We start from the raw sequence: 24,772 nt of genomic DNA, 5'->3' as shown, positions 1-24,772 counted from the left end.
GTTTACCAATAACCGTCCCAATTTCATATTTATAAAATTAAGTTATAGAGATTTACGATAAATGTAGTTGTTTTAAAGGAAATGCAAAAAAAAAATCAATTTTCACTTCATTTCAAAACTTTTTATACTATGTAAAAATCTTGATAGTAACATTTATTAAAACAACACTGAAATATTGTAGCATCAGTTGAATAAATAATGCTAATAAAAAAATGAAGTGATGCTAAATTTGAATTATAGTCACTTTGTAAGTGATGGTAATTTTTTTAGTTTCACTAATTTAAGCAATATTTTTTAAGAAAATCATATAATTATAGTGTCATTTTTTAACCTGTGCTAACTTAAAAAAAGAACTGATGTCAAATAAATTAATTTTTGTAGTGATACCTTTTACTTGATTCCCTGGTGGAAGTTCGATGTCACGTTCCATTATCCACGAAAAACTTAATACCGTCCCTCGTCATGTGATCATCTCCTACTGAAAACTCATTCCTTGTTGATTTAGGGATACAAGCAAGTTTTTGTTTCAACAGTTGGAGTTGCTTAGGGATATCTAAGAACGAAGACACAAAATCATCAACACTAGCCCCAGAATGAGCCGAATATAAAAGAAAGAGAACATGTGAGATAACAGGGTAAAAAGGTAAAATATATACAAACAAATATTATAGTATGGGAAACTAAAAGTATTTTTTTATATAGGTGTCAATACTAATATAAATTATATAATTACAAATAATATTATTGAGATTGTTTTTTCTAATTATCACAACTCTACGTACTATTAGTTATTTTAAATAAATAAAATTGAACTAGGAATAAAGTCGTTACTTTTGTAAACCCATAAATCATAGCTATTTTGTGAGTATATATATATATATATATATATCCTACTATATTAATTGGGAAGTACAAATATGAAACTAACTTTAAAAGTGTAAAATTTACATTTAATTGCCATTGGAAATTAGAAATATTTAATAAAGATTAATTACTTAATTTAATAAAGATAATAAATACTTTGACCAAATATAAACAGTATATCAGAATTTTCTGATAAAATCTTTTAAATAATTATTAATTTTCAAAAAAATATATTTTTCTTTTTCTAATAAAATATGGACGAAAATTATTATTTATTTTTAAAAATATATAACCAATCAGAAATTTTAAAACTAAGATATTCTATCCAAGTAGATAATATGATTATTTTTAATAACGAGATTTGGAAGATTTTGTTAAGATTTTAAAATTATGGTTCTCTTATCATCTTTCTTTTATTTTATTTACAAATTGTTTTGAATTATCATATAATACTTATGATTGATAAATATGTAAAAAAAATTATGCATATGTTGTGATTTAAATTTTTAAAATCAAAGATTTATTACTCAATCTATGAAGAAAAAATGTGTATTTTAATTTTTCACATTGGTGGATTGGTAAAACTAAATTTATGTGGCTGATAAATTCATAAATTTGATTTACTCACAATTACAATATTATAATTACTACTTCAAAATTTTTTACAAAATAATGATGCAAATAATACAAACAAGCAATATAAAACTGTATTATACATCAAACAAATTAAAAACTAAAATATTCTAAAATAATTAGTATTCAAAAAGATATATATAGATTTACCGAACAATTACAATATTAAAAATAAATACTATCTCAAACAAAATAATTTTTTAAAAAAATATAACAATAAATTTATTATTATTAAATTATTATTTTTAGAAAAAATATTAAACCGTGCTATATAGCACGGGATATCTCGTAGTAAATTATATTTATGAATTAACTCATGTTGTACGTACGTCGATAGCTCTTTTTTTTCTATAACTCATGTTGCCACATCTTTTTTAATAAGAAATGACCAAAACTCTGATAAAAAATGTGTCTTGATTTTGTAAATTTCTTGTTTAAATTGAGCAGAGCAATAGAAAAGCATGGGTTTCATAACCGAGTGGTCTTAACTTTGTTTGGGGGAGGTGACTCGAGATATTGGGTTATCCCTAGAGAACCACGGTACCTTCCGATTCATTCTGAGGTGACTCGATCGAGATATTGGTTTGGGTTATCCCTAAAGAACCAAGGTACCTTCCGGTTCAGTCTACTAACCAAGATACTAAGCTTCAGTTTGGTCTATATGAGGTTTGGACTAGAAGATGGAAGACCGTTCTGTTGATCCATGAAGCCTTTTTGTTCACCAAGTTTAAGAGAATATGATCTTTGTTGACTGTATAGTCTGAACACGAATGTTATACCTCAAATTTCGAAGATTTAGTTCTAATAAACGAGCTTTACACCTTAGATCATAATTATGTAAATGAAGAAAAGCCTTGTAGCAAAAAGGTACACTTTCTTGAACAAGTCTTAATGTTCTGTGTGATAATCTTCTGCCTTAAACCACAGCGAGAAATCGATTCCTTTCGACTTCAAATTCTCAGTTGCGGGTGCGATTCTCTCCAGAAGCTACAACGATTAAACAAGAAATATGTTCAGACCTTATCTCTAAACATAACCGATTGAAAGCATTAACAAAAGTATTAACAGTTCATCAAACCTTTCACTAACCTTAGAGTGAAGAATGCCATTGGACACCAAAACAGATCTATCAAACACAGAAAACTTCCCTCCGTCCATTCGAGTCACAGCTCCTCCAGCTTCCTCAACTATCTGTGTCCATATTCAGACATGGATTAAGTTCTACAACATATGTAGTTTGGTATGAAAGAAAACAACAAGAAGGAAAATTACAAGAACACCAGCTGCCATATCCCATGGCTTTAAACGGTACTCCCAGTATGAATCTGCAATCCCAAGTGCCACGTGACACATGTCAACTGCTGCAGCACCGAGTCTCCGCACTCCCCTACTCACATCAGTGAACTCTTTGAACAATTCCATGTTAGTACTCCACGCATCATCATGTTCATATCCAAACCCTGTGATAAGGAGTGCTCTCTCCACCTATACTCAACCATAATAGATGTGTTATAAAACCAAATCTACTGAACACACCATGTCGAAACTAAATTGGATTCCTGATAAGTTTACTTACAGCATCAGTTTTACTGACATGAATTTTTTGCCCGTTACACAATGCTCCACCACCTAAGAAGTGAACTAGTTAGCCAAATCATAAATACCTAACCAAACTAGACGAACATAAGCTGGCCACATTGTACCTGCAGTTGCAGAAAAGGTTCGAGTGTTCCAACACATTGGACCACCTACAAACTCTACCTGCACAATGAAATTTTTTGGTTTCTTACTTATCCTATTGATCAAAGAATCAGCAGAACAAGTAAAAGTAACCGCAGAACAAGTAATAACAAGTAATAGCTAGTTTGTGCAAGTATAAAATCAGATCTACCACAGAAGCAGCAGCGGGATTGCCACGATACAGAACACCCACAGAAACAGCAAAACTGGGATATCCATGAGCAAAATTTGTTGTTCCATCTAACACATAAAAGGAAGAAACTATCACTCAAACCTCACACAAATAAAGAGGAAAGCAATGAGATTTGTTAAGGAGAGCAAAACCTAGAGGATCAATGCACCAGAGGTAATCAGAGGACGAATCGCCGATGATACCTCCTTCTTCACCAAGAATAAGATGATCACTAAAATTCTTTTTCACTACTTCCAAAATAGCAGCCTCGCTTGCTTTATCAGTACTGCAAATTCAGTAAGATACTAACACTTTGAATGCTTCAAACAAAATCAACGATGAAGAAACTAGTCCTCAATCTATACATACACAAGCTAACAACTTAAAAAGAGAAGTGCTTACTCAGTTACCAAGTCAGTGAGACCTTTATAAGTGATATTCCTTGGCTTATTCACAGCTTCCATGACCACCTGCCAAACCAGATGATTCAAATCAAGTTAGACTTTTTATTCTTCTCCTTCTGCTCTATGAACCTAAAGGACTCGATTCTATTACCATTGCATCCTCTAGTAAACATAAATTTGGATATTGTATTGTAAAGACACGAAATTTTCGAACCTCGGCGCCGGTTTTAGCGGCGAGTTCAACAACTTCAAGGAGATGTGAAGGCGATATAGTTCCGGTGGATTTAGCGCCGATTCTGGGATAACGTGTCTGATCGGAAACTTCAGAGACAAGAGCTTTTGTTTGAAGTCTCGTCGTGGACTTGCTCAAGCTATTAGACAAAATCCTCCAACACCCATGTCCGGTTACTGTCCGGCATGAAAATGGGTTTTGCAACGGAAGAGATGATGATCTGGGTATGTGAGAGATTCTCATTGACATGTTCCCCGAGAAAATTAGAGACCTTCCCATTGGTATCGCCGGAGAAATTTTGGATTTTTTTTTTTTTGTTTATATATGGACGCAAGTGAGTGGATGAACAAGGGAGAGAGTCCCAACAAAGCTGATAGAAAGATACCATTTTTATTAAAATATCTGAAAAAAAAAACTTACAAAGATGGAATTTTTGTGGTGTAATTTTGAAAATTCACAAGACTAAAAAGGAAACTAAAAGGTAAATGATGTATGAATTACATGTGTGTGGTACAGTATTGTTTGTTGTTGATTGATCACACTCAGCAACAGAAGCTAAGCTCATTGTTTCCAACATCTTTTACAGAAAGCAGAAATAGTCTGAATCCAATGTACATAAGCAAGAACAGCTGAGAAGACTTGGAAATGACTAACAAAAAGAAACGATTCTAATCATTTCAATCCATCAGAAGCAGCATCCAACTATCCAAGTATTGTAATTGATTCGACCATTGCAGATTAAGAAACCAAGCAACTAAAACTACTCAGTTTGCAGTAACTCCCACCATAATGTCTCCGGCTTCATAACAGCTTTTTCAAATACAGATTTCAAACCCAATTCGCTATACCAAACCCATATAAGGAGGACTAATGCAGAATGCAGATGAACCAAAATTCACAATCTTATGATTCCTCTCATCTCCTCAAAATGATCAGCACATTCTTCTACTATTCATGATCTCTCATCTCCAACAGATGCAATAAAAGAATCAGACTTTATAATCCCTAAACCTCTAATTCCCCCAATTACAAAGCTCAACCACATCCAACAACAACATATAGTAATGGCTCCTCTTAATATCTACCGCTGCTCAAATTGTCTCTGATGACGAGAGAGACATAGAGATAGTGATAGTTGAGCGTCCTCGCACTGTTTACGCTTGAGGCTTGTTCCGCCGCTAGAGCAAAGCGACCTCACCGCCTCTGATTCATCAGGACAAGCCTCCGCCACCACGCACTCCGCAAACGCCTTGTTCAAATGTCTGCAGCCTGATCTCCTTGCTGGTCCCTCCGGCATCCGACGATGGCACTGCAACAGTGCTTCCTCCAACCGATCGCAAGATCTCATCGGAATCCGAATCACCCCGCCCTGATTCTTTCCGGTGATCGATCTCTCTCACTCACATGATCTTCTTTGATGAGTCGCGTTGTTCTATTGGAATCATTAGTTTAGAGTTTGGGCTTCGTCTTGGGCTTTTGAGTTATGAAGCCCACTTAGTATTACATCACACTGCAAACAACACGAATTCAAAAGTAATTAAGAACGAGAGATTATAAATAATATCAATCTTTTTTTCTTTATAATATTTCTTGGTTTTAAAGTCAAATCACATGTGGTAGTTATAGAAAAGTTTTGTGACTTTTGTAGTCTTTGCAGCCAAGGTTGCTTCTTCAATAAGAAGTGGTTATGGATGTGACCAACTATGTTTTTTACTAGATGAGCGAGTGCTCACGCTATAATTAGTCTCTTATTATGTGTCATTATATAAATATGCATTTTTTGTTTTTGCTAGTCATTTTTCTATAAATTACTAGTATTTGTCATGATGTAAGATATCAACTCTCATACATCTTATAGATCCATCCATGCACAATTGTTTCAAAAATGGATTTTTTTTGATACATCAATATATTGATATATATATATATATATATATATATATATATTAATACGGTGATTAAGGATGGTTTGCTACTCTGGTTCCACTCGCGAACTTAGTTTGCTACGTTTTTAACATATTTCAGAGTGATTTTATGTTTTAAGGACGCAACTTGTTTGTACAAAAGTTTTTTTTTTAATATAATTTCACATTCATTCAAAAAAAAAAAAAAAAAAGGATCCTATCTTTTATTAATATGAATTGTGATATCATTATCATCCTTGCAACCCTAGTATCTACAGATTCCAAAAATCTTTATATTTTTAATCTCAAACACATTGTATATATGACCACTTTGGGAAATTTTTTTAAAGTACTTGTCTATGGAAACCAGTACTGTTTGTTTGTACAAACCCCTAATTGTAACAAATGATTTAAAAACATCAGAAACTAGCTATGAACTAAATTACAATTTTAATTTGAAAGTATGAGGAAGAATAATCTTCATGATCTTAGTACAATCCATATCACGCGCGCGTCCTTCAAATGAAAGATCTTCGAAACAAACTAGAATTGCTTATCAATGTAGAAATCTCAATGTCGGTCGTTGGTTATGGCACAACCTATATTACAAATAACATGAGTCTGCAAAAAGGTAATAGTATGCAAGATTGGTCTTATGATGTATATAGAATATGAAGGATAATGGATGTTGCTTAGTCATTGAATGGAAGAGATTATAAAACTGAACGCAATCTCTCATTGCACAGCAAGCACAATGATTAAATCATAAAATTCCATATTAAAAACATATACTATGTAAGCACTAAATTAGGCAATTTAACAATATATGACTAATTAAAAATCTATACATAACTAATACAAAAATGATCTCGAAGAAGATAAATTGTTGAATTATAAACTAATATATTATGTTTATTTAATTATAAATCTTCGTATAGGTCAAGGGAAAGAAACACATAGGCACATGTAAACGCGTTCCTACCAACGAACATGGACTTGTGGACATGTATCATATACACAGTATTACAGTAACTAAAAACATTAATGCGCATAATTCGGAGAATGAAGATGTGATACTATGAAAACAACACATTATTGGATTTACTAGCAAGTACAAGAACAAGACAAGTAGATGTGTTTTTTTTTACCTTCGATGATAGAGGAGATCGTCAAAGTTAAACGCGGCCGGATTGACTTTATCATGAAGTTAACTTTATCGTTTCTGGCTAAATTGTTGGTGATTTAGTGACTGAAGCTGCAGGATGACCTAGTACTACTATCTATATACACACACACGCACACGCACATACATCTGTATACTAATGAAAACCGAATATATAATGGACGTGTTCAAATTGGTGTATCTTACCATACACGAAATGCATGCATGTAAAGTTGTAAATTATGTACACAAACATGCATGAATCCATAAATTCATATTACAAGTAGTCAAAAGAACAAATGATCATTAATTATGGAAATTTATGAGGAAAAAAACGCTTTTAGTTGTAGAAAAGGAACTTGAAAAGAAAAAAAAAAACTCTGAGGTGTGGAAATTAGCAAGTGTGTGTGAGTGAATACTTGTATACATGTATAGAGGTGCGTGTATGTCGTATATAGTAATTACCAGATCATGCTGGCAGCTTCAGCCTCTCAAAACCAACATAGATATAGATCCATGCATGTGTAGGTAGATATGTAAATCGTAGATGAACAATTAAGGAAGAGGATGAGAAGAGAAATACCCCCCTTGTGAAGCTTATTTTTCAAGATTTTGGTTCTTAGCAGAGAGCAACCATTAACAAGAAGAAGAAGAGATATGAAAAATGTCTCAACTTGATAATCTTAGTTGAGATTCTTCTTCTTTCTCTCTCTCACACACATGTATATAACAAAAAATTATCAACAACAATAATTATTTATTTAATAAGAAATAACAACAATACACGTTACACAGATGCTTAATTGGATAAAATGGACCACAAATAGGCATTTTTTGTCAACATGTGTATTTTTTTTTTTGGTATACAATAACCTTAATATAAATTAATACAGTTGGAATCATTACTTTTTTCTTAATATCAAGGTAAGATATTTTTTCGTGAAATTTAGAAGAATGTGTTTGGACAGTCTCATTCAAGTATTATTAATGTTTTGGACGCTATCAATTTTTTTTTTTTTTAGTTTTGGCTTAACAAGAGAATATACTGTCAAATAAATTTTAGATTGAAATATTAACTTAAGTAGTTTATACTGTCATTATTTACTTTATTATATAGCCAAGTATTTCGATCTCCAAAATGTTTATTTACCCCAATTTATGATAAGCTGGCCATAGTTAATAGTTATATATAAGTTAACGTAATAATATTAGAATTTTTTAAAAACGAAAAAGATGGATGAAGAAGAGAAGATAGGGTCTAGGAATTAATGGCTGAGACAAATGAAAAGGATACGACCAAATCCGAAATCTTCATTGCACGCGTCTTCTGTCTTATTGCATCTCCTCTTTCGTTTGTCCTCAGACATCACAATCCATCGATCCAACATGTTCACATATACTGATATACATGCATACACAAAAGCAATTATTATGTGAAAGCTTGAATTTCTTACATGAAACTCAAACAGTCAAACTGCAACGTTCGAAATAGATTTAAGATTTACTAAAGTTCAAACTAATCTTGAGATGTGTAAAGGTTATAAATATATATCAACAAAATAAGAACTATATTAGGATTACGATAGAGTACAACAATTGTATACGTTTGTGCTCATCTTGTTATATTTATATTTTGAAATCTCCTATATAGAAAATTACAATGTTAATATCACGAAAGTGAATTGTAAATTTTAAATATTTATAATAATTTTGATATATTATTTTACTTATGTCGTAACCAATCAATTCGGATACAACATATTTGTATACATATAGATCACTAGGGTATCAATTGGTGTGACAAAAAAAAAACAAAAAAATGTGTGTATTAATGGATGTGCTAACAAGTAGTAATAAATGGACGTTGGGCATGACAAGATTGGTTGGAAGATGGAGTTGTCTTGTGTAGTGTGTTGTCTCTTGTCATCTCTACTGTCTTTTGTTTTGTGTTTTACATACTATATCAATTGAACATTTCCAGTTGTACGTACGTAAATATATAGTAGCATAAAATTCACACATGCATTTTTTTCTTAGAAACAATGTTGGAAAATTTAAAATCCACATTACTTTGACACAAGTAAGCTATGTTAGTTTTAATTTTTAAACGAAGGCATTAGTAAGAGACGAAGAGTTGATATGTATCTTCATAATATAAACCCAAAAAAGAAAAAGAAAAAAAAAACAAGTAGAATGTGCTATGCGTCTATGATAACTCCATTAATTATTTTTCTTGTTTTTGTTGTTATAATTGACGTAACTAATTTAATAATTGGGTCCATTGAAACGTGATTATGTTTTAATGTCTCCCATGATTGAAATCAGAAAAGATAATTAGACTTTATTAAGTATGACGAGAAAAATAATCCCCCACTCGTCTTTTTTGGTTTGACAATTAGTTTGTGAATAAGATTCGTTAACCAAACCAAATCGACGACGTGATCATATGTGTCCGTCAATAAGCATCTGCCACCTAGCAATTTATACTTATGAGATTGAGAACTATACTAATTTATTATTATTCCAATTTCCAAAGTTGGTAACTAAAAAGTAAAAACAAACACAAACGTTTTTTATTCTTTTAATTACATACTAGTTGCAAATTAAAAACTCAAAAACTTTATTAAACGAAAAACACAATCATAATAAAAAGATCAAAGCTGAAAATCTTAAGATTTCAAGAAATTTTTTCTACAATTGTCGTAGCCTCTTTTATCTGATTGTAACTTTGGTGCGACTGCGAATTGCTGTACGATTTTAATGTCCTTAAGATTCTTAACTTTAGTACGATTTTAATGTTTTTATAAGATGATTAGCTTTTTGTGTGATACTGTGATTGTACTAACGTTTTAATGTTTGATAGTACAATTGTGTAAAGTTTTGTACTGTTATAAACTTTTTTTAACGATTATTTGCCTTTGTAATATTTGTAAGTTTATGGCTGTAAAAGGTTAAACAGTTGAGTGTAAGCTTTTTGTCTAGTTGTAAGTTTGTGTATGATTGTAAGCATTTTAATGATTACGCTTGCATGATTGTTAACTTTTATATGATTGCAACTTCGCAAGCTAGTGTACGACTATTATAAGGTTTGTAACCTTCGTTTGTTTGTGTAAGCTTTGATGTGGTTATAAGTTGTTGTAGGATTGTAAACTATTATATGTGTGGACTGTGGTTGTTGTTAATTAAGCTTAAACCCATGTTCTCCTTTCTTTAAATTAAGGTTTCGCTTAAGAGTGAAGACTATTTTCAGGAACAAAAGGTTTTATCTGAAGAATGAGAAGAGATAAGAAGGAAAATGTTTTTTAGTTATATGTAAGACCCTGGTCAACAACGTTTCCAGCCATTACTGCCAAGGGGATATGGCGAAGTAAAATCATTTATGTCTTTGAAAGAGCTTCTACGTCAACCCCATAGGTGTTGATTTGATCGTTTTCCCTGAGCTATGGATACGTGAATTGGTGAAGAAGTAGTCGTTGTATGCAAAAATGGGCAACAACATTTGGGCTATGCGTTGGTGCCCCTGTCCGTTTGATACATGATTGTTGACAGCAACCGAACAAAATATGTTTCGTACTGAATACCGCTGAAACTCTGTTTCATCTTACTGATCATCTCGGCCATCACTAGCTTTGACATTGTTTCAGACTTAGTTTGAAGGAAGCGGTACCTCCACTACAATGCCTCCCGGCTCCCGCGAAAAAATCAGCAAAAAAATAACTTCTCTTAAACTGTGTTTCTTCAACTTTGTTTATCTTTTCCTTTTTCTCTAAGACCTTCCAAATTTGTTCTCAACAATGTATCACTTTGAAACCTTTTCATCTAGTACTTAATACTTTATACTTAGATTACCAAATCTATCACAGAGATTGTACAAAGTTCTTACTTTTAATTTAAAGATAAACCACAACACTTTCAAATTCACACTCTCGACTACCCCTTACCATACAAATTTAATATACTTCAAAAGTAAACATTCTCTCAGCGAAGATGATGCCTGTGGCAACCACAAAGAAGCTCTAATGTAAAACAAATCTGTAATCGTCAACCCAATTTTTTCATATACAAAAAAAAAAGAAAAAGAACACAACATTTATTACCTTAGTGTTTCCTTAGTTCCTTTGCGGATTTTGCAACGTATAGTCGGAAGCCCTAACTTCTGATGCGCCTCGTACCTATGACAACCCGAGAACCCTACAACAATGGAGACGCTATAGGCTTAATAATAATTTTGATTACAGAAATCATGATGAAGAAACAATAAAATTTAAGAACAATCACCATAGTAAGTTCCATCAACTTCAATCACATCAATCTGTTCAACACAACAAGATTAGATTCTTCAATTTTAAAGTTGAATTATGAATCGAATAAATAATTTGAAATCGGAAATTGGATAAACCGAGTTGCCTAACCGGAACTTGAAGACCGATTACACTGATACTTTCCATAAGCTCCTTCACTTTGTTCTGATCATTGGATCTAGTTCTCATCAAAGGTCTCCGTATCTTATCCAACGGTAATTCCACTATCATCGGACCTACACCGCCGCTTGATCCTCCGATCACCGGCGGCGATCCTGATATTCAAATTTTTTTTTAAAAAAAGAACAGAGACTCAGGTTCATCTTCAACCTTGGTTATAATAAACAACTGTGTAAAATGGATTATTGAGTTAGATCGTTACCGTTGGATGGAGAAGCTGAGACGGAGAAGCTCCTCGAGCCAATTGGTAATCTCATCATCAAATTCGCCATTGTTTTTGTCACCGTCTCCTTCTCTCCTCTCAATCTCTCTAATAATAATATTTGTGAACGAAATATAAAGTTTGAATACGATGTCGTATAAGTAAATATCAAATACGGCGTCGTTATTTCGAAAATGTTGAGAAGAAAAGGGTCTGATCGAAACGGTTAACGAAGCAGAGAGCTTCTTCTCAATGGCTGTCACTTCCTCTTCTATGCTGCTGCTACGGTAAAACTCTCTCTCTCTCTCTCTCTCTCTTAATACAGATATGTGGTATTGTTGAATTTGTTGATGGCGTTGAAGTTGTTCGTGTTTTCAGGAACTTTTCTACGGCGGGGAGAGTTGTTCAATCTGTGAGAGCAACTTCGAGGATTTGCTTCTCCACGGGAGAATTGATTAGGGTTCTCCCTCATACTCGTTCCTCTAGGTGAGATTTTTTTGTGTTATGTGTTATGTGGATTATTGGAATTTGAGCTGATTTTGGTTTAATCGATTGTGTAGATTCATTTGCTCTACTCGTGCTGCTCATAATGAAGAGGCGGCTGCGAAAGCTGCAGCTTCTCTTGCTGACACCAGAGCTCCGACCATGTATGGTTTCTCTTAATTTTTGATTTTGTCGTTCACGTCGCATTGAGATTTTTACATCCGAATTATGAAATTGTGGAGTTGAAATTATCCTATCTTCATATTTTGTGGTTTTTAGATTTGACATGATTATAGCGAAAGAGATTCCATCAGACATTGTCTATGAAGATGAGAACGTTTTGGCATTCAGAGACATAAACCCACAGGCTCCTGTTCATGTTTTGGTTATCCCCAAGTTAAGAGATGGCTTGACCATGCTTGGCAATGTGAGTCTCTTTTAGACATAAACCCACAGGCTCCTGTTCATGTTCTCTAGCAGTTCTAAAATCGAGATGTTTTGTCTATGACTGAGAGAAAGGTCTCTCTTGGCGTTTGCACATTTGAAAACAAAAGCGGAAAACAGATTAGGATAGTGTCTTTCTTGACTATACGTGTTTGCAATCGCATCCCCCACAAACAGCTTATTGGACCATGTTGTGGATTCAGATAGGATAGTGTGTTTCTTGACTATTCGTGTTTGCAGTTTCATGCCCGCTTCGTATTGAATCTTTTTATTTCGTATCTACTGTGTGGTGTGCTCATAGAGTCTCATCTTGAAGCCAGTATGATTGTGTTCTGTAACGAGTAATGACTAGTATTATGCCAGTGTTTCTGATCAATATATGTAAATGCTTTATCTTTTTCCTGCCCGTGTTCGTAAACCGATGACAAGAGGAACAAGTCATTGAATAAACATGTGAAAAGGAGTTTTAAGCTTTTATTTTGGTGGAACAGATACCTGAACTTATCTAATCCCTAAGCGCCATCGCAGGCTGAACCAAGACACGTCGATGTTCTTGGCCAACTTCTACACGCATCAAAGATTGTTGCTGAGAAAGAAGGCATCCTCGACGGGTTCCGTGTGGTTATCAACAACGGTGTTGAAGCCTGTAAGTCTTTTCTTTTCCATCCAATCAAACATCATCATCATCATCGTCATACACTTAACTGAATTAACTTCCTCTCATCCAGGCCAATCTGTTTACCATCTTCATCTGCACGTCCTCGGAGGCCGACAGATGAAATGGCCACCAGGTTAAGAAGAAAACATTCATGTTAAACCAAAAAAATTGTGGCCTACGAGCTCCAAAATTGTCTGCTTCAATCCTGTCTTTTATGGTTTATGAGTATTTACCACTGTTAGATTTATCCAGTTGTGAGTTCGTAGAGATTAGATGGCTTCCAATTTCCATTTCCAATTGTAGTCTAGTCGAGTTCTTTTTCTCTGTTCATTGTTAGAAATAATTATCAACATTTTATATGATATGAGAGTGTTTCTCTCCTAATAGCGTTTTACAGTTACTGTATAAGGATCTATACATTTAAATGAGCTCTATAGAGTTAATCCACTCCACTTATAACTTTTAAACTCCTCAAATACCCCAAGCCTTCTACCAAAAAAGTATTGAATACACAGAGTTATATGAGCGGTCCTTTAAAACAAAATGTCCAATACTTTTTCAATAAAATCATAATGCTAGATTAGAACTCCAAAGTCCAAATAGCATATGCTTAATTCTTATCAAAGACATGCATGTGACTTGTGACTTTTAGTGGTTTCATATGAGAAAAAATTGGTGTAAACCAAATTTGTTTAGGCCATTAATGGTTGTAGTTCTAAAATGGTTTTTCAAATTTTGATTTCTTTGATTTTAAGTTTGTAGAATATGTATTTTTTTAAAAAACTTGAATCAGTGAATGGTAGTTTATTTTGTTTTGGGTTTTATGTTGATGTATTATATTTTTCTTTGACAAAAAATTAGAGAACAGAAAAGTGATCCATGGTTTTATAGGGAAAAACCCAAAAATATGGATTTTCATTTTTCTTTGAAGTTGTTAAAACACTTCCAAAACTATATTCTTTGTTTTATATGAAAACTTGTTTTTTCTTTTTCAAAATCACAAGTGGCATGACAACAAAACATATTGCAAAAACTAAAACAAAAAGAACTACTTCAAAAAACCAAAAACATTGATGGTCTTAGTTTCTGGTCTATTGCACATTACTTCTAAATTGTTTATGATCACAGTTATAAATGGATGTTCTGGGTATATATATATATACATTGTTATATAGTATTATTTTGTAGTTACTATAGTCAAATGTTGTTTTTCTATATATCATTTCTATTATTTATCACTTAAAAAAATTATGTTTTGCTTTATTTTTCCTTATGTTTTGCTATATTTTTGCATTCTTTTTGTATATATACGTTTTGTTGGGGTTAAATTGTCAAACAATGCCGTTTAGTTTCATTGCTAGGTCCACCTTTCTCTAAACCAAACAAATATAATAAGATCCAAACCTAAGTTTAATTTTTTTTCACAAAACTAGTCGAATATTTGTGAGTTTCAACTTTCTTATTTATGAACATCTCAGTTGACCAATAACCAGCGGACATAAATATGAGCTGTTGACTGTTGTTCGGGCATCACACTAGTGTCCAAGATTTATTTATATATTATACATAAAACAAAATAAAATTAACCGTTCCAAATCGGGATGGTAATGACTTCGGTTTGAGGAGAAATGGCGCCTTCAACGAGGTGCTGCCATTGTTTTGTATAAAACCAGGACATCGAAGATTGTAGCATCTCTCACTAGTGTATGCATCTCTATGCAAAACAGAAAAAGAAACTTATCACATACACATACCGTCCAGAATATGAATAATCTGGGCTGGTAGTCTGAGGCTCTAAGTATAGCCTGAGACTCTGAGTATAGCTTGAAAGAAACCTAAATAGAAAGTAACGAAACAACAATTATAGTTTTAGTCATTCACATATATAAGTTAAAAATAAAATTTGTATAATAAATACTTACTAGCTAGAAATCTCACTAAAATCTAACCTGCCATCCGGCCTCGATAGTCTTCATATCACCTTTCTAGTATGAACCCGAGACGAGCCAAAAATGGCCTAAGCTGAACTCGCGGACTTGAGCAACTTTCAGACATAATCAGAAACATGAAGCTTGTGATCCTTGAGTGGGATTAATGTGAGAATAGAATCAGTAAAAAACAAAATAGTTGACGTGATTGGCACATGATTATATCGTCTCTCAAACGTTATCTAATATATATAAAGTTTTAGTATACGGTGTTTAGGAGGTCAAATCGAGTCGACAGCTAAACAATTAATTATAAAAGAGGTTAAAACAATTCAGCAATCTTGACTTAGATGAGCAAATGGAGAAGTTTCACAAAACTAATAATAAAATTATTCATTTTATAATATATATTTCACAAAACTAATCGAGGCAAATGAGCTTCTGTTTCTAAATTTAATTGACACAAATATTGTTAAGCAAATGGAGAAGAAAAATCAAAAAGAAACAGCTACTACTAATTACCAAGTTGTGATGCTACAACTTCATGAGGATAAGAGTTTTTTTTGTTGTTGAACCTCAAAGCATGGTCAATGTCCATTAGAAGTCAGCAAAGACAATAACCGGATATATTAACTAGCTGTCTGTTATTATCTGATTATTAACGAGACAATGAGCCTGTTCGTTTCGTCGCCGCAAGTACCTGCGGCAGCGGCAGCCGCATGTATTGTTGTTCGTTTGGTTGCCGCAGGTGCTTGCGGCAAGACGCTGCGGGGAACGCTGATTCTAATTTTGGACGTCGATTAGTTGCGGCGATCAAAAAGATTGCGTTTGCCGCAGTCGCTGCCGCAGCCGCCCTGCATCAACGAAACGAACACGCCCAATGCCCGGCCTTAGTTTGAGCCCAGTCTTGTGGCAGCTGGGGGAGGTGACGAACGCCGGTGGCTTCCTCACCGAAAGAAGGGAACTCCTTCTTCACTTGCCGGTGCATGATGTCATCATCTTCTTGCCTTTGACACTCCAAGGCACGTACCGGATTGGATAACTGTGTGCTTCCTTCATCCATGAGTATTTCCTAATGAACAGTTATACCAATAGTTAAAAATGGTCATACATTCTAAAGCTTAAAAACTTTATTTATATTTTAGCTATCATCAGATTATAAACCATTGGCAAGAGAACTCACCTTTCCCTTTCCCTTATACTTGTCTGTTTGTTGCTGCTGCCGCATGAACTCAAACTACATAATTAATAAACAAGAAACATGAACCATTGAAACTGTAAAAGTTGGGATATGTGTATGTTTATAAAACTGTTGTTCATCAAAATACATGTTGTATATGAGTCGTCTGAATAATGAAATGTATGTATATAGAGTGTGTATACTATATACCTTACGAGCATTATGCAGAGAAGATTCAAGTTGGATCTCGAAACGAAGGAGCTCGTCGTAGTTTAAATGATTCAGGCTATGTCCTTGGTACAATTGAAGACTCAGTTTAAGATTTTCTATCTCTCTCATCATTGATTCTTTCGTCTTCACACAATTTGGACAGTGACCCTACAAGAATTTGAGTATGATAACAATCATAAGTGAGGAAGTGAGTCGTAAAAAAATCAGTTAAAAAAATGGGAATGGGATGTAAGAATGTAAAAAACACACACTTACAGAGTCGTTAATTTCCTGCATCAAATCATCTTCCTGAGTGATCTTTAGAGCATCTCCATAATCATCATACTGATCAAATGTACCAGAGCTTTGCGCATTTCCGTCTTCATTCCATAGACTCTGAACACCCTCTCCACCTTCCCTAGCCTGTGTCCCTAGACACTGAACATCCTTTCCACCTTCAATGTCACAAGCTGACTCACTTCTAGTTGATATAGAGTGAACCTCTACCCGTTTGCGTTTTCGAGTTTCTGTAGGGGTTGCATCAGTGTTAGCCATCATTTCCAAACAGTTGGTGTTAAGCCCGTTTGATCGGCGAAGATTAGATGCTCCTCCTTCAGGTGTGTCATCTTGAGAATGTGATTTGGAACCAACAAGTTCTGTAACGTCCTCCCTAATCTTGTTTCTAAGGTCTTCATTCTGTTTCAGTATCCACTCCTTCATGTCATCCAAGTGAGCAAGCGTGACGTACCCGGGGTCGTTACTTTCTCCACCAACATGAACTTTGGCCGTTGGTTTTTTCTGAGAAGTATGTTTGTGGATGTTAGTAGGAGGCTTGAAAACTTCCTTCTCCTTCATAGAACACCTAGTAAAATGTTTAGGCTTCGCCTTATCTAGAATACGCTTTTCTTGAATATTAACCTCTTGATTTGCTGCTTTCAAGACTGGCCATTCAAACGGTTTGAAAACATGTCCCTCGTTGATCAGTTTCAACATGAAATCCACCTTAGGATCAGAAACCTCTGTTTCCCAAACCAACTCTGTTTCGTTAATTATTCCCTTAGGATCCAATGTATGTGCAACCAGAAGCTACATTACATTAAGGGAAGCTACAATGTGTTACAACTTACAACATGATAAATAATAGTTATCTATTTTAGAATGAAGGGTTAGCTAACCTTGTCATCAACCTCAGCGTTGTGTAATTTAGTCTCATGAAGCAAAACTGCGAATGACAACCCTTCAGCTGACCTCTCAGTGAAGTTACGAAGATCCAACGGATCTTTAATCCTCTCCAATATAACCGGAATGGATTCAAGAGCTTGTAACTGTAACGCTAGAGGAAAACCGTAACATGCACTCGTCTTCTGTTTCAGACGCTTCTTAGCTTCCCAATCGGATTAGTCGCATCCTTAGGCGGCCCGAAACGACGAATGGTCGCGGTAAAAGCTAACCTCCCCCAGGGGTAATCCAAAAAGTAGTCAACATCATTCAACATCTCCACAAACTCAGAACTAACAAAGCTTTGGTCATGGCATACAACAACACCATCCACAATCACAATGAGAGCAAGACAAAGCTTTTTCCAAGACGAAAACTGCTTCTTCTTATCTGTCGTTTTATCGTTTTGTAACAACATATCCAACACATCTGCGACCGTAACCATGGTTTTATTTCCAAACAGCCTATGCCACACAGACAAGTACCGATCCTTATGCTTGTCTACCTCATCTTGTGTTGGTAACTCACTGCAACGAAGACCAGTCACAATGTGAAACTCTCTTATAGAGAAACGCATTGGGTGACCACCGAACACGAACCATATCTCGTGTTTCTTTTCTGTTACGAGCTGTCGGGAGAGCAAACCGTGTAACAGTTTACCTGAATGTGAGCATCGAGCTACAGGGAGTTGGAAGAGTTTACCGAATTGTGAATTCTTGATTTGTTCCCATTCTTTAGATCCTTTGAGAAGTGTAGCGATTGTACCGAGGTACTCTGGTCTCGAGTATATGTTAAGACGTGCTCCGTCTGAGTAGCTATCGACGGGTAAGAGACGTTCCGGTAGATTAGGGTTTGGAGGATCTTCGATTTGGTTCATTGCTGCACGAATCGGAACTGGAAATGATCAGATGTTACTATTTAGATGAATCGATGTCGGGACATTTTTTTTTTTTACCTTCTGACTGTGTGGAATTGTCGTTGTCTCCTTGTTTATTAGCCGTCGATCTCGAGGGAAGACGGTGTCGTCGAGTTTTTTTCCGGTTCATCGGAATTTCAGGTTGATTTGGTTTCTCCGAACACCTTTGTTTAATTGGAGAATCCAGCAGTGGCAACGAAGTGTAATAATATCTAGTTTACTGTAGTGGCATGGAGTCGCAAATACGGTAATTAAACAGAGAAACATTTCCTTAAAGTAACCAACCCGAAAAGTTCAATGTCTTTGTTTGTTGGTTAATTAGAAGAAAGACCGGAAATTAATTAACTGTCTGATATCAATAACCGAACCATACCAAATCAAACCGGGTCAATTCTTAATGCTATGAGAAATCGAGAATGACTGAATGAGTTTGATGATATAACTATGAGGAGAATGAGTTTGATAAACTATGAGGTAGACTAGTAGTTATATGGGACTTGGTTTGGGGTTGGTTGTGAATTGTGATGATGAAGATGGCTGTGGCAGCTGGAGGAGCTGAAGAGCACCGGTGGGTTGTTGTTGTTGTTGTTCTTCCTCACCGTCAAAAAGGAACTCCTCCTTTACTTGCTGTTGCAGGCGTGTGACGTCATCATCATCGTCTTGTCTTTGACACGTCATCATCATCTGTCTCTCTGCTTGCCACATCAGATGCTCCCAAGAGCTTCCTCCTTGTACCTTCATATTAAAATGCAAAAATAAAGAGCTTTTTTTTTTTTTTTAGTATCGACATTTATATTAAAAAGCTTACAATAACATACATATACAAAATGAAAACATGATAGTATTTCTTATATTATACACACACAAAGGCATGCATGTACCAGATCGGGAAAATGTTGGGTTTCATCATCCATGAATGTTTCCTATAGAAAAGAAAAAAAATATAGTAATGAGAACATTTGAATATATATGGTTATTTATATTATAAACCTTCGAATGTTAAACAATGACTACTTTCTGATTTAGTGCAGGGGGAAAATAATTACCAAATGACAATAACTCACCTTTCCCTTTCCCTTAAGCTTGTTTGTTTGTTGCTGCTGTTGCTGCGTGAACTCACACTGCATAATTCCCTTTAATAAACACAAGAGTTTAGAACCATTACTTTAAAAATTTATAAAACCATTCTAACAAAAGAAAAATCTATATATATAGTGTGTGTTATCGAGTGTTTAAATACCGGTCACCAAAATATGTACTTAAGACATACTTTTCGTTTAATAAATAAATGTCATTTATAGAGTGTGTGTGTGTACGTATAAATATATACCTTACGAGCTCGGGCATGTTGAAGAGAGGATTCTAGATGAAGTTCAAACTGAAGGAGCTCGTCGTAGGTTAAGAGATTCAAGCCATGTCCATCGTACAGCTGAAGATTGATCTTAAGATTCTCGATCTCTCTCATCATTGAGTCTTTCGTCTTCGCACAGTTTGAAGACTGATCCTATATATATAAGAAAATTAATTTTTATTATTAATATTTATCCTATAAGAATTTTAGCATGTGCTGATATTAAATAATAATTCATGGAACTGGCAGAAATTTAATTACTGCAGGGTGGAAACTGTGATCTGCAGAGGTATGACCAACTTCTTTTTCCTTTTGGTATCTCATGATGAGATTCTCCATGCTGATGATATGTTGCAAAAAAACAAAATAAAATTAGGAAATTAAGTAATGGAATACAGAAAATTGTTAATAATGATGTGTTATTTTTTTTATATTCATTAACAAGAAAACTTTTTTGGATCAACATTAGAACTAAACCCTGAGACAAGGCTAAATATCAGAAAACGGTCTCTTAGTTCATCGATTGAATTTTTTATTAAAAAAAAGGGTTCAAAATCAAGCCAAGAAAGCATATAACTTCGGTAAAATATCAAACAAGCGTACCAGTGCACATAAAAAAAATAAAAGATGCAACACTAATATGAAAACAAGTGATGATGATAACATCAAGAAAACTCAAATTTTTGGTCTATATTATAAAAAAAAAAAAAAAAAAAAATTCATTTTCTTGTTTATCCCACCAAAACAAAGAACACGTACGTACGTACACATGTATGAGTCTACAATTATATACATATAAGTGAAAATATATAAATGAAACCTGGTGGAGCTGGAGCAGAACTCATAGAGCTTGTTGGAGTAAGAGAAGATGATGAGACCAAGGGGGACATCGCAGAGAACAGAGAGTTCATGAGCCTTCTTTATCAGACTCTTTCTTCTCTTTGCGAATGTCACTTGCCTCCTTATCTTATCCTCTATCCTTTTTATCACTGTCTTACCTTTCCTCATTGATCTATCTTTCTAAAACCCTAATCTATAATCTCATGAGAATGCTAAACGAGAGAGAGAGAAAAAGAAGAAAGGTAGTACCGTAGCAAATGAAACCTTGAGATGATCAATTGCTATTTATATAGACGTACTGCTACTTTCATATGTATATATCGATATATGTGATGTTTGCGGAATCTTTTTGATGTTATACTCTATACGTATCAATTATTAATTTGAAGGCAACCAAATGGTACTTTGATCTAGCCCGGTTTGGGAGGGCTCATCAAATAAGAATACGTAAATAAGAATGGTAATTTGAGCATGTTCAATTAATTAAACCGGCCGGGTCTTGGACACTTGTTGTTAGTTGTTACAGTTCTTTGTACAAAATTTAAAAGTTTAACTAAATCAAAACAAAGGTTGAAAGTATGTATAACCAATTAGGATTAATCCATTTAGATAGACTATACGGTATTGAAAGTAGAAATTAAATAAAAAGTGTTACATTTATGTGTGTGTAGGATTAGTGCTTATACACCAACATTTGACTGTTAGTTCTATTTTCCTTACGTAAAGACTTTACCAAAGTTAAAAATTCAACTAAACCAAAAAAGAAGCTATAAGTTCAATAATAATTTCAACAATATTGTTACAGTTTATTAAATATCCAAATTGATGTTTAATACGTTTGAACTTTGAAGCCTGAAATTATAAAGTTGATATCGACGTTTAACAGTTGGGACCATCGGTCCATGTGATATCTCTGCACCCTCCGATTCTCAGTAGAAGTAACCATTATTCGTCAAATTAATTACTGTTCTTTTCTAAAAATAAAAACATGTAAAATAAAATAAAAACCTGTAAAACAAAACAAAACCTGTTAGAGATGTATCAAAATCCATTTTTTTTTTAAGTATTAAAAGAAAACTTTAATTAATTTCACCGGTTTGCTCTTTCTAGAAACTTTGATCCTATTTATAACATGGAAACATAAATAGAAACATATATTAGTAGTATAATCACACATACAATCGAAATATCAAACCATCACAATTTTAATGTCTCAGATTAAAACATTTCTGATATGTCGTTGAAGTTAAATCATGTTTGCATTCCTTAAACTTAAATATTTTTAACACGTAAATAAATAATACACATAGTTAAAAATAAAGTATTACAATAGTTGGTATTACAAAAATGAAAAGTCTTACCAAGATTTAAAACCAAAAAAATAAAAGTCTTCAAGCCTGATTCATCATGATTGCGTCTCTCAGAGATCATGCACAAAGAGTTGTGACCAATTACATATATACTCCCTCTGTCTCTCAAAGATTGAAGTTTTAGAGAAATTTTTTTGTCTCCCAAAGATTGATGTTTTGAATATTTTTAATAATTTTTGTTTTAATGATTACTGATGTTGTAGAGTGTATGGAGTGTAAAAATGGGAAAGTGGAAAAGTGAAAATAATAAATTATAAATTAATCATATATTCCCTCTGTCTTAATATGTGTGTAAAATACTAAACTTTAATCTTTGTGAGACAGAGGGAGTATATTATTATTCCTTAAATTAAGTTATTTCAAAACTTATAATTACCAAAAAAAAAAAAAAAAAAACCTTTGGTTACAATACAAAGTTACAAACTAGTCAAAAACTTAAACGTGTTTTAAGAGTTTCCCAGAAGTTTCCAACAAAGTCTCTCTATCCTCATTTCTTTTTACATCTTCTTGATATTAACAACACCAAACAAAGAAAGAAACTAAAATAATCTCATCTTTTCTCAGATTTCCAAATTGACCCGTCGGTGATCCTTCATCTCTCCCCTCTTCTTCTTCTTCTTCTTTCTCTCCGATCAACCATGGATCTCCAACCAGAAGAGCTCCAGTTCTTGACCATCCCTCAACTACTTCAAGAATCAATCTCAATCAAGAAACGATCTCCAAGAACCTTCTACCTCATAACCTTATCTTTAATCTTCCCTCTCTCCTTCGCTATCCTCGCTCACTCCCTCTTCACTCAACCAATCCTAGCCAAACTCGACAAATCCGACCCACCGAACTCAGATCGCTCACGTCACGATTGGACTGTTCTCTTGATCTTCCAGTTCAGCTACTTGATCTTCCTCTTCGCCTTCTCTCTCCTCTCCACCGCTGCTGTTGTCTTCACCGTCGCTTCTCTCTACACAGGGAAGCCAGTTTCTTTCTCCTCGACTCTCTCAGCGATTCCCAAAGTCTTTAAAAGACTCTTCATCACTTTCCTTTGGGTTGCTCTGTTGATGTTTGCTTACAACGCTGTCTTCTTTGTCTTCCTTGTGATTCTCCTCGTTGCTCTTGATCTGAACAGTGTTGGTTTAGCTGTCGTAGCTGGAATCATTATCTCTGTTCTCTACTTTGGTGTTCATGTGTTTTTCACTGCTTTATGGCATTTAGGTAGTGTGATCTCTGTTCTTGAACCGGTTTATGGACTTGCCGCTATGAGGAAAGCTTACGAGTTGCTTAAAGGGAAGACTAAGATGGCTATGGGTTTAGTCTTTGTTTACCTTTTGCTCTGTGGGTTGATTGGAGTTGTCTTTGGAGCTGTTGTTGTTCATGGTGGAGGGAAGTATGGAACTTTCACTAGGACTTTGGTTGGTGGTTTGCTAGTTGGTGTTCTTGTGATGGTTAATCTTGTGGGTTTGCTTGTTCAGAGTGTGTTTTACTATGTTTGCAAGAGTTACCATCATCAGACCATTGATAAGACTGCTTTGTATGATCATCTTGGTGGGTATCTTGGAGATTACGTGCCTCTTAAGAGTAACATTCAATTGGAGAACTTAGACATTTGAAGATGATATCTCTGGTACTGTTCTCTCTTCTCTTATTATCACTCTCTCTTGCTGTCTGTAGTAGTATGTAAACATTTGAGAAGAAGAAATGTGGAATCTGAATATTAGTTTTTGATGTAATGTGTACGTATTAGACTCAAGACTCTTTGTTGTTATTGGCTTTGATTTGATAATTGATCCATGATTTGAACGATTTTTGAGTTTGTTGTTGAAGATGTGTGTTTTGATTCTTCTATAATTGCTGATCATTGTCATCTGTGAAAATTAGGAGGGAAAATGTTAGGTTCGTAGATGCCTAAGTTGATCATTATTATTGGAGGAAGCGACTTGTGTTAGTATGTAATTAGCTGTAGGATTTGACCTTTTGGAACCTACACTATGGTTTAGGTAGTAGGAGCAATTGTGGATACTAGTGATTTATTTTGTAATTGTGGATGATTCGGAAATTTGGTTTAGATACGTTAAATCGAATGGAAACCAAATTATAAACATAATACAAAGAAAATGACAATAATATTTTCATAACTTTAATATGATTTATATCCATAAGTTTATTTGTTAACAAAATGTATGTTGTAAATATAAATTTAGATGGTGATGTAGCAACGACTAACACAAAATCAGTATGCTAAATATCGTGATCAATGAAACCAATTTGATAAAGAAAATGCATTACGGTATACAATCTCAATTCCGTTTACTTGTCAACCAAAATGTATCAATCAAATGTGATATCAGCAAGCCAAATCGAAAGAAAAGAATCTATTAAGATAAAA

The 24,772-nt window shown here is 34.1% G+C and overlaps 7 protein-coding genes and 1 long non-coding RNA gene across 9 annotated transcripts; 2 read left to right on the top strand and 6 right to left on the bottom strand.

Moving 5' to 3' along the window:
• Window positions 1-2,223: 2,223 nt before the first annotated feature.
• Window positions 2,224-4,482, bottom strand: LOC104757513 (phosphatase IMPL1, chloroplastic). Of its 2 annotated transcripts, XM_087494001.1 has the most exons (10): window positions 4,028-4,482; window positions 3,812-3,879; window positions 3,562-3,695; window positions 3,389-3,477; window positions 3,201-3,258; window positions 3,074-3,126; window positions 2,770-2,982; window positions 2,587-2,688; window positions 2,381-2,484; window positions 2,224-2,298 (listed from the first exon to the last, which is right to left on the bottom strand). In XM_087494001.1, exons 1-9 carry the CDS (start codon window positions 4,322-4,324, stop codon window positions 2,386-2,388), a joined length of 1,113 nt encoding a protein of 370 aa, XP_087350127.1. In that variant the 5' UTR covers window positions 4,325-4,482; the 3' UTR covers window positions 2,224-2,298; window positions 2,381-2,385. The 2 variants fall into 2 exon arrangements, with proteins under 2 accessions (XP_087350127.1, XP_010478562.2); XM_010480260.3 differs by having other exon boundaries at window positions 2,224-2,484.
• A 447-nt stretch (window positions 4,483-4,929) lies between these two features.
• On the bottom strand, window positions 4,930-5,468 carry LOC104759584 (uncharacterized). The gene has a single exon (XM_087494002.1). It carries the CDS (start codon window positions 5,391-5,393, stop codon window positions 5,127-5,129), a length of 267 nt encoding a protein of 88 aa, XP_087350128.1. The 5' UTR covers window positions 5,394-5,468; the 3' UTR covers window positions 4,930-5,126.
• Window positions 5,469-6,245: 777 nt separating this feature from the next.
• LOC147923859 (uncharacterized) lies at window positions 6,246-7,895 on the bottom strand. The gene is made up of 2 exons (XR_015585881.1): window positions 7,098-7,895; window positions 6,246-6,548 (listed from the first exon to the last, which is right to left on the bottom strand). It is a non-coding gene; the product is annotated as an uncharacterized LOC147923859 (long non-coding RNA).
• A 3,036-nt stretch (window positions 7,896-10,931) lies between these two features.
• On the bottom strand, window positions 10,932-11,959 carry LOC104757511 (sulfiredoxin, chloroplastic/mitochondrial). The gene is made up of 5 exons (XM_010480259.3): window positions 11,795-11,959; window positions 11,524-11,687; window positions 11,390-11,423; window positions 11,209-11,302; window positions 10,932-11,105 (listed from the first exon to the last, which is right to left on the bottom strand). Exons 1-5 carry the CDS (start codon window positions 11,862-11,864, stop codon window positions 11,090-11,092), a joined length of 378 nt encoding a protein of 125 aa, XP_010478561.1. The 5' UTR covers window positions 11,865-11,959; the 3' UTR covers window positions 10,932-11,089.
• LOC104757510 (14 kDa zinc-binding protein) lies at window positions 11,943-13,763 on the top strand. The gene is made up of 6 exons (XM_010480258.2): window positions 11,943-12,081; window positions 12,173-12,280; window positions 12,355-12,441; window positions 12,557-12,704; window positions 13,250-13,367; window positions 13,450-13,763. Exons 1-6 carry the CDS (start codon window positions 12,047-12,049, stop codon window positions 13,515-13,517), a joined length of 564 nt encoding a protein of 187 aa, XP_010478560.1. The 5' UTR covers window positions 11,943-12,046; the 3' UTR covers window positions 13,518-13,763.
• Window positions 13,764-15,801: 2,038 nt separating this feature from the next.
• On the bottom strand, window positions 15,802-19,083 carry LOC104757509 (uncharacterized). The gene is given in 8 exon segments (XM_087494000.1): window positions 15,802-16,379; window positions 16,491-16,544; window positions 16,698-16,865; window positions 16,974-17,135; window positions 17,205-17,783; window positions 17,873-18,105; window positions 18,108-18,794; window positions 18,871-19,083. Coding segments are annotated over 8 exon segments (2,187 nt in total). The 5' UTR covers window positions 18,962-19,083; the 3' UTR covers window positions 15,802-16,166.
• Window positions 19,084-19,097: 14 nt separating this feature from the next.
• LOC104757508 (agamous-like MADS-box protein AGL63) lies at window positions 19,098-21,277 on the bottom strand. Its single transcript, XM_019238947.2, has 6 exons — window positions 21,003-21,277; window positions 20,444-20,522; window positions 20,162-20,335; window positions 19,896-19,964; window positions 19,713-19,754; window positions 19,098-19,566 (listed from the first exon to the last, which is right to left on the bottom strand). The coding sequence occupies exons 1-6, from the start codon at window positions 21,188-21,190 to the stop codon at window positions 19,318-19,320; spliced, it is 801 nt and encodes a 266-aa protein (XP_019094492.2). The 5' UTR covers window positions 21,191-21,277; the 3' UTR covers window positions 19,098-19,317.
• A 1,498-nt stretch (window positions 21,278-22,775) lies between these two features.
• LOC147923858 (uncharacterized) lies at window positions 22,776-24,189 on the top strand. Its single transcript, XM_087493999.1, has one exon. It carries the CDS (start codon window positions 23,031-23,033, stop codon window positions 23,994-23,996), a length of 966 nt encoding a protein of 321 aa, XP_087350125.1. The 5' UTR covers window positions 22,776-23,030; the 3' UTR covers window positions 23,997-24,189.
• Window positions 24,190-24,772: the final 583 nt, after the last annotated feature.

This window comes from Camelina sativa, chromosome 17 (assembly GCF_030686135.1).
Source record: "Camelina sativa cultivar CO46 ecotype springtype chromosome 17, ASM3068613v1".
Taxonomy (NCBI): domain Eukaryota; kingdom Viridiplantae; phylum Streptophyta; class Magnoliopsida; order Brassicales; family Brassicaceae; genus Camelina; species Camelina sativa.
The sequence above is the reverse complement of the archived record's forward strand: the minus strand, read 5'-3'. Positions and strand labels throughout refer to the sequence as shown.

Bases quoted from the DNA above. Each gene is read 5' to 3' on its own strand.
- LOC104757513 (XM_010480260.3), bottom strand. From the start codon at position 4,324: ATGGGAAGGTCTCTAATTTTCTCGGGGAACATGTCAATGAGAATCTCT. The intron at 3,478-3,561 runs GTTTTGCTCTCC...TTTATGTGTTAG, and splicing joins CTGGTGCATTGATCCTCTAG to ATGGAACAACAAATTTTGCT. The intron at 3,127-3,200 runs GTACAATGTGGC...TTCACTTCTTAG, and splicing joins AACCTTTTCTGCAACTGCAG to GTGGTGGAGCATTGTGTAAC.
- LOC104759584 (XM_087494002.1), bottom strand. From the start codon at position 5,393: ATGAGATCTTGCGATCGGTTGGAGGAAGCACTGTTGCAGTGCCATCGT.
- LOC104757511 (XM_010480259.3), bottom strand. From the start codon at position 11,864: ATGGCGAATTTGATGATGAGATTACCAATTGGCTCGAGGAGCTTCTCC. The intron at 11,424-11,523 runs GTTAGGCAACTC...TGTGTTGAACAG, and splicing joins TAATCGGTCTTCAAGTTCCG to ATTGATGTGATTGAAGTTGA. The intron at 11,303-11,389 runs GTGATTGTTCTT...CCATTGTTGTAG, and splicing joins AGTTGATGGAACTTACTATG to GGTTCTCGGGTTGTCATAGG.
- LOC104757510 (XM_010480258.2), top strand. From the start codon at position 12,047: ATGGCTGTCACTTCCTCTTCTATGCTGCTGCTACG. The intron at 12,281-12,354 runs GTGAGATTTTTT...TCGATTGTGTAG, and splicing joins CCTCATACTCGTTCCTCTAG to ATTCATTTGCTCTACTCGTG. The intron at 13,368-13,449 runs GTAAGTCTTTTC...CCTCTCATCCAG, and splicing joins CAACAACGGTGTTGAAGCCT to GCCAATCTGTTTACCATCTT.
- LOC104757508 (XM_019238947.2), bottom strand. From the start codon at position 21,190: ATGAGGAAAGGTAAGACAGTGATAAAAAGGATAGAGGATAAGATAAGG. The intron at 20,336-20,443 runs GTAATTAAATTT...TTATATATATAG, and splicing joins ATCACAGTTTCCACCCTGCA to GATCAGTCTTCAAACTGTGC. The intron at 19,567-19,712 runs GTACATGCATGC...TTTAATATGAAG, and splicing joins CCCAACATTTTCCCGATCTG to GTACAAGGAGGAAGCTCTTG.
- LOC147923858 (XM_087493999.1), top strand. From the start codon at position 23,031: ATGGATCTCCAACCAGAAGAGCTCCAGTTCTTGACCATCCCTCAACTA.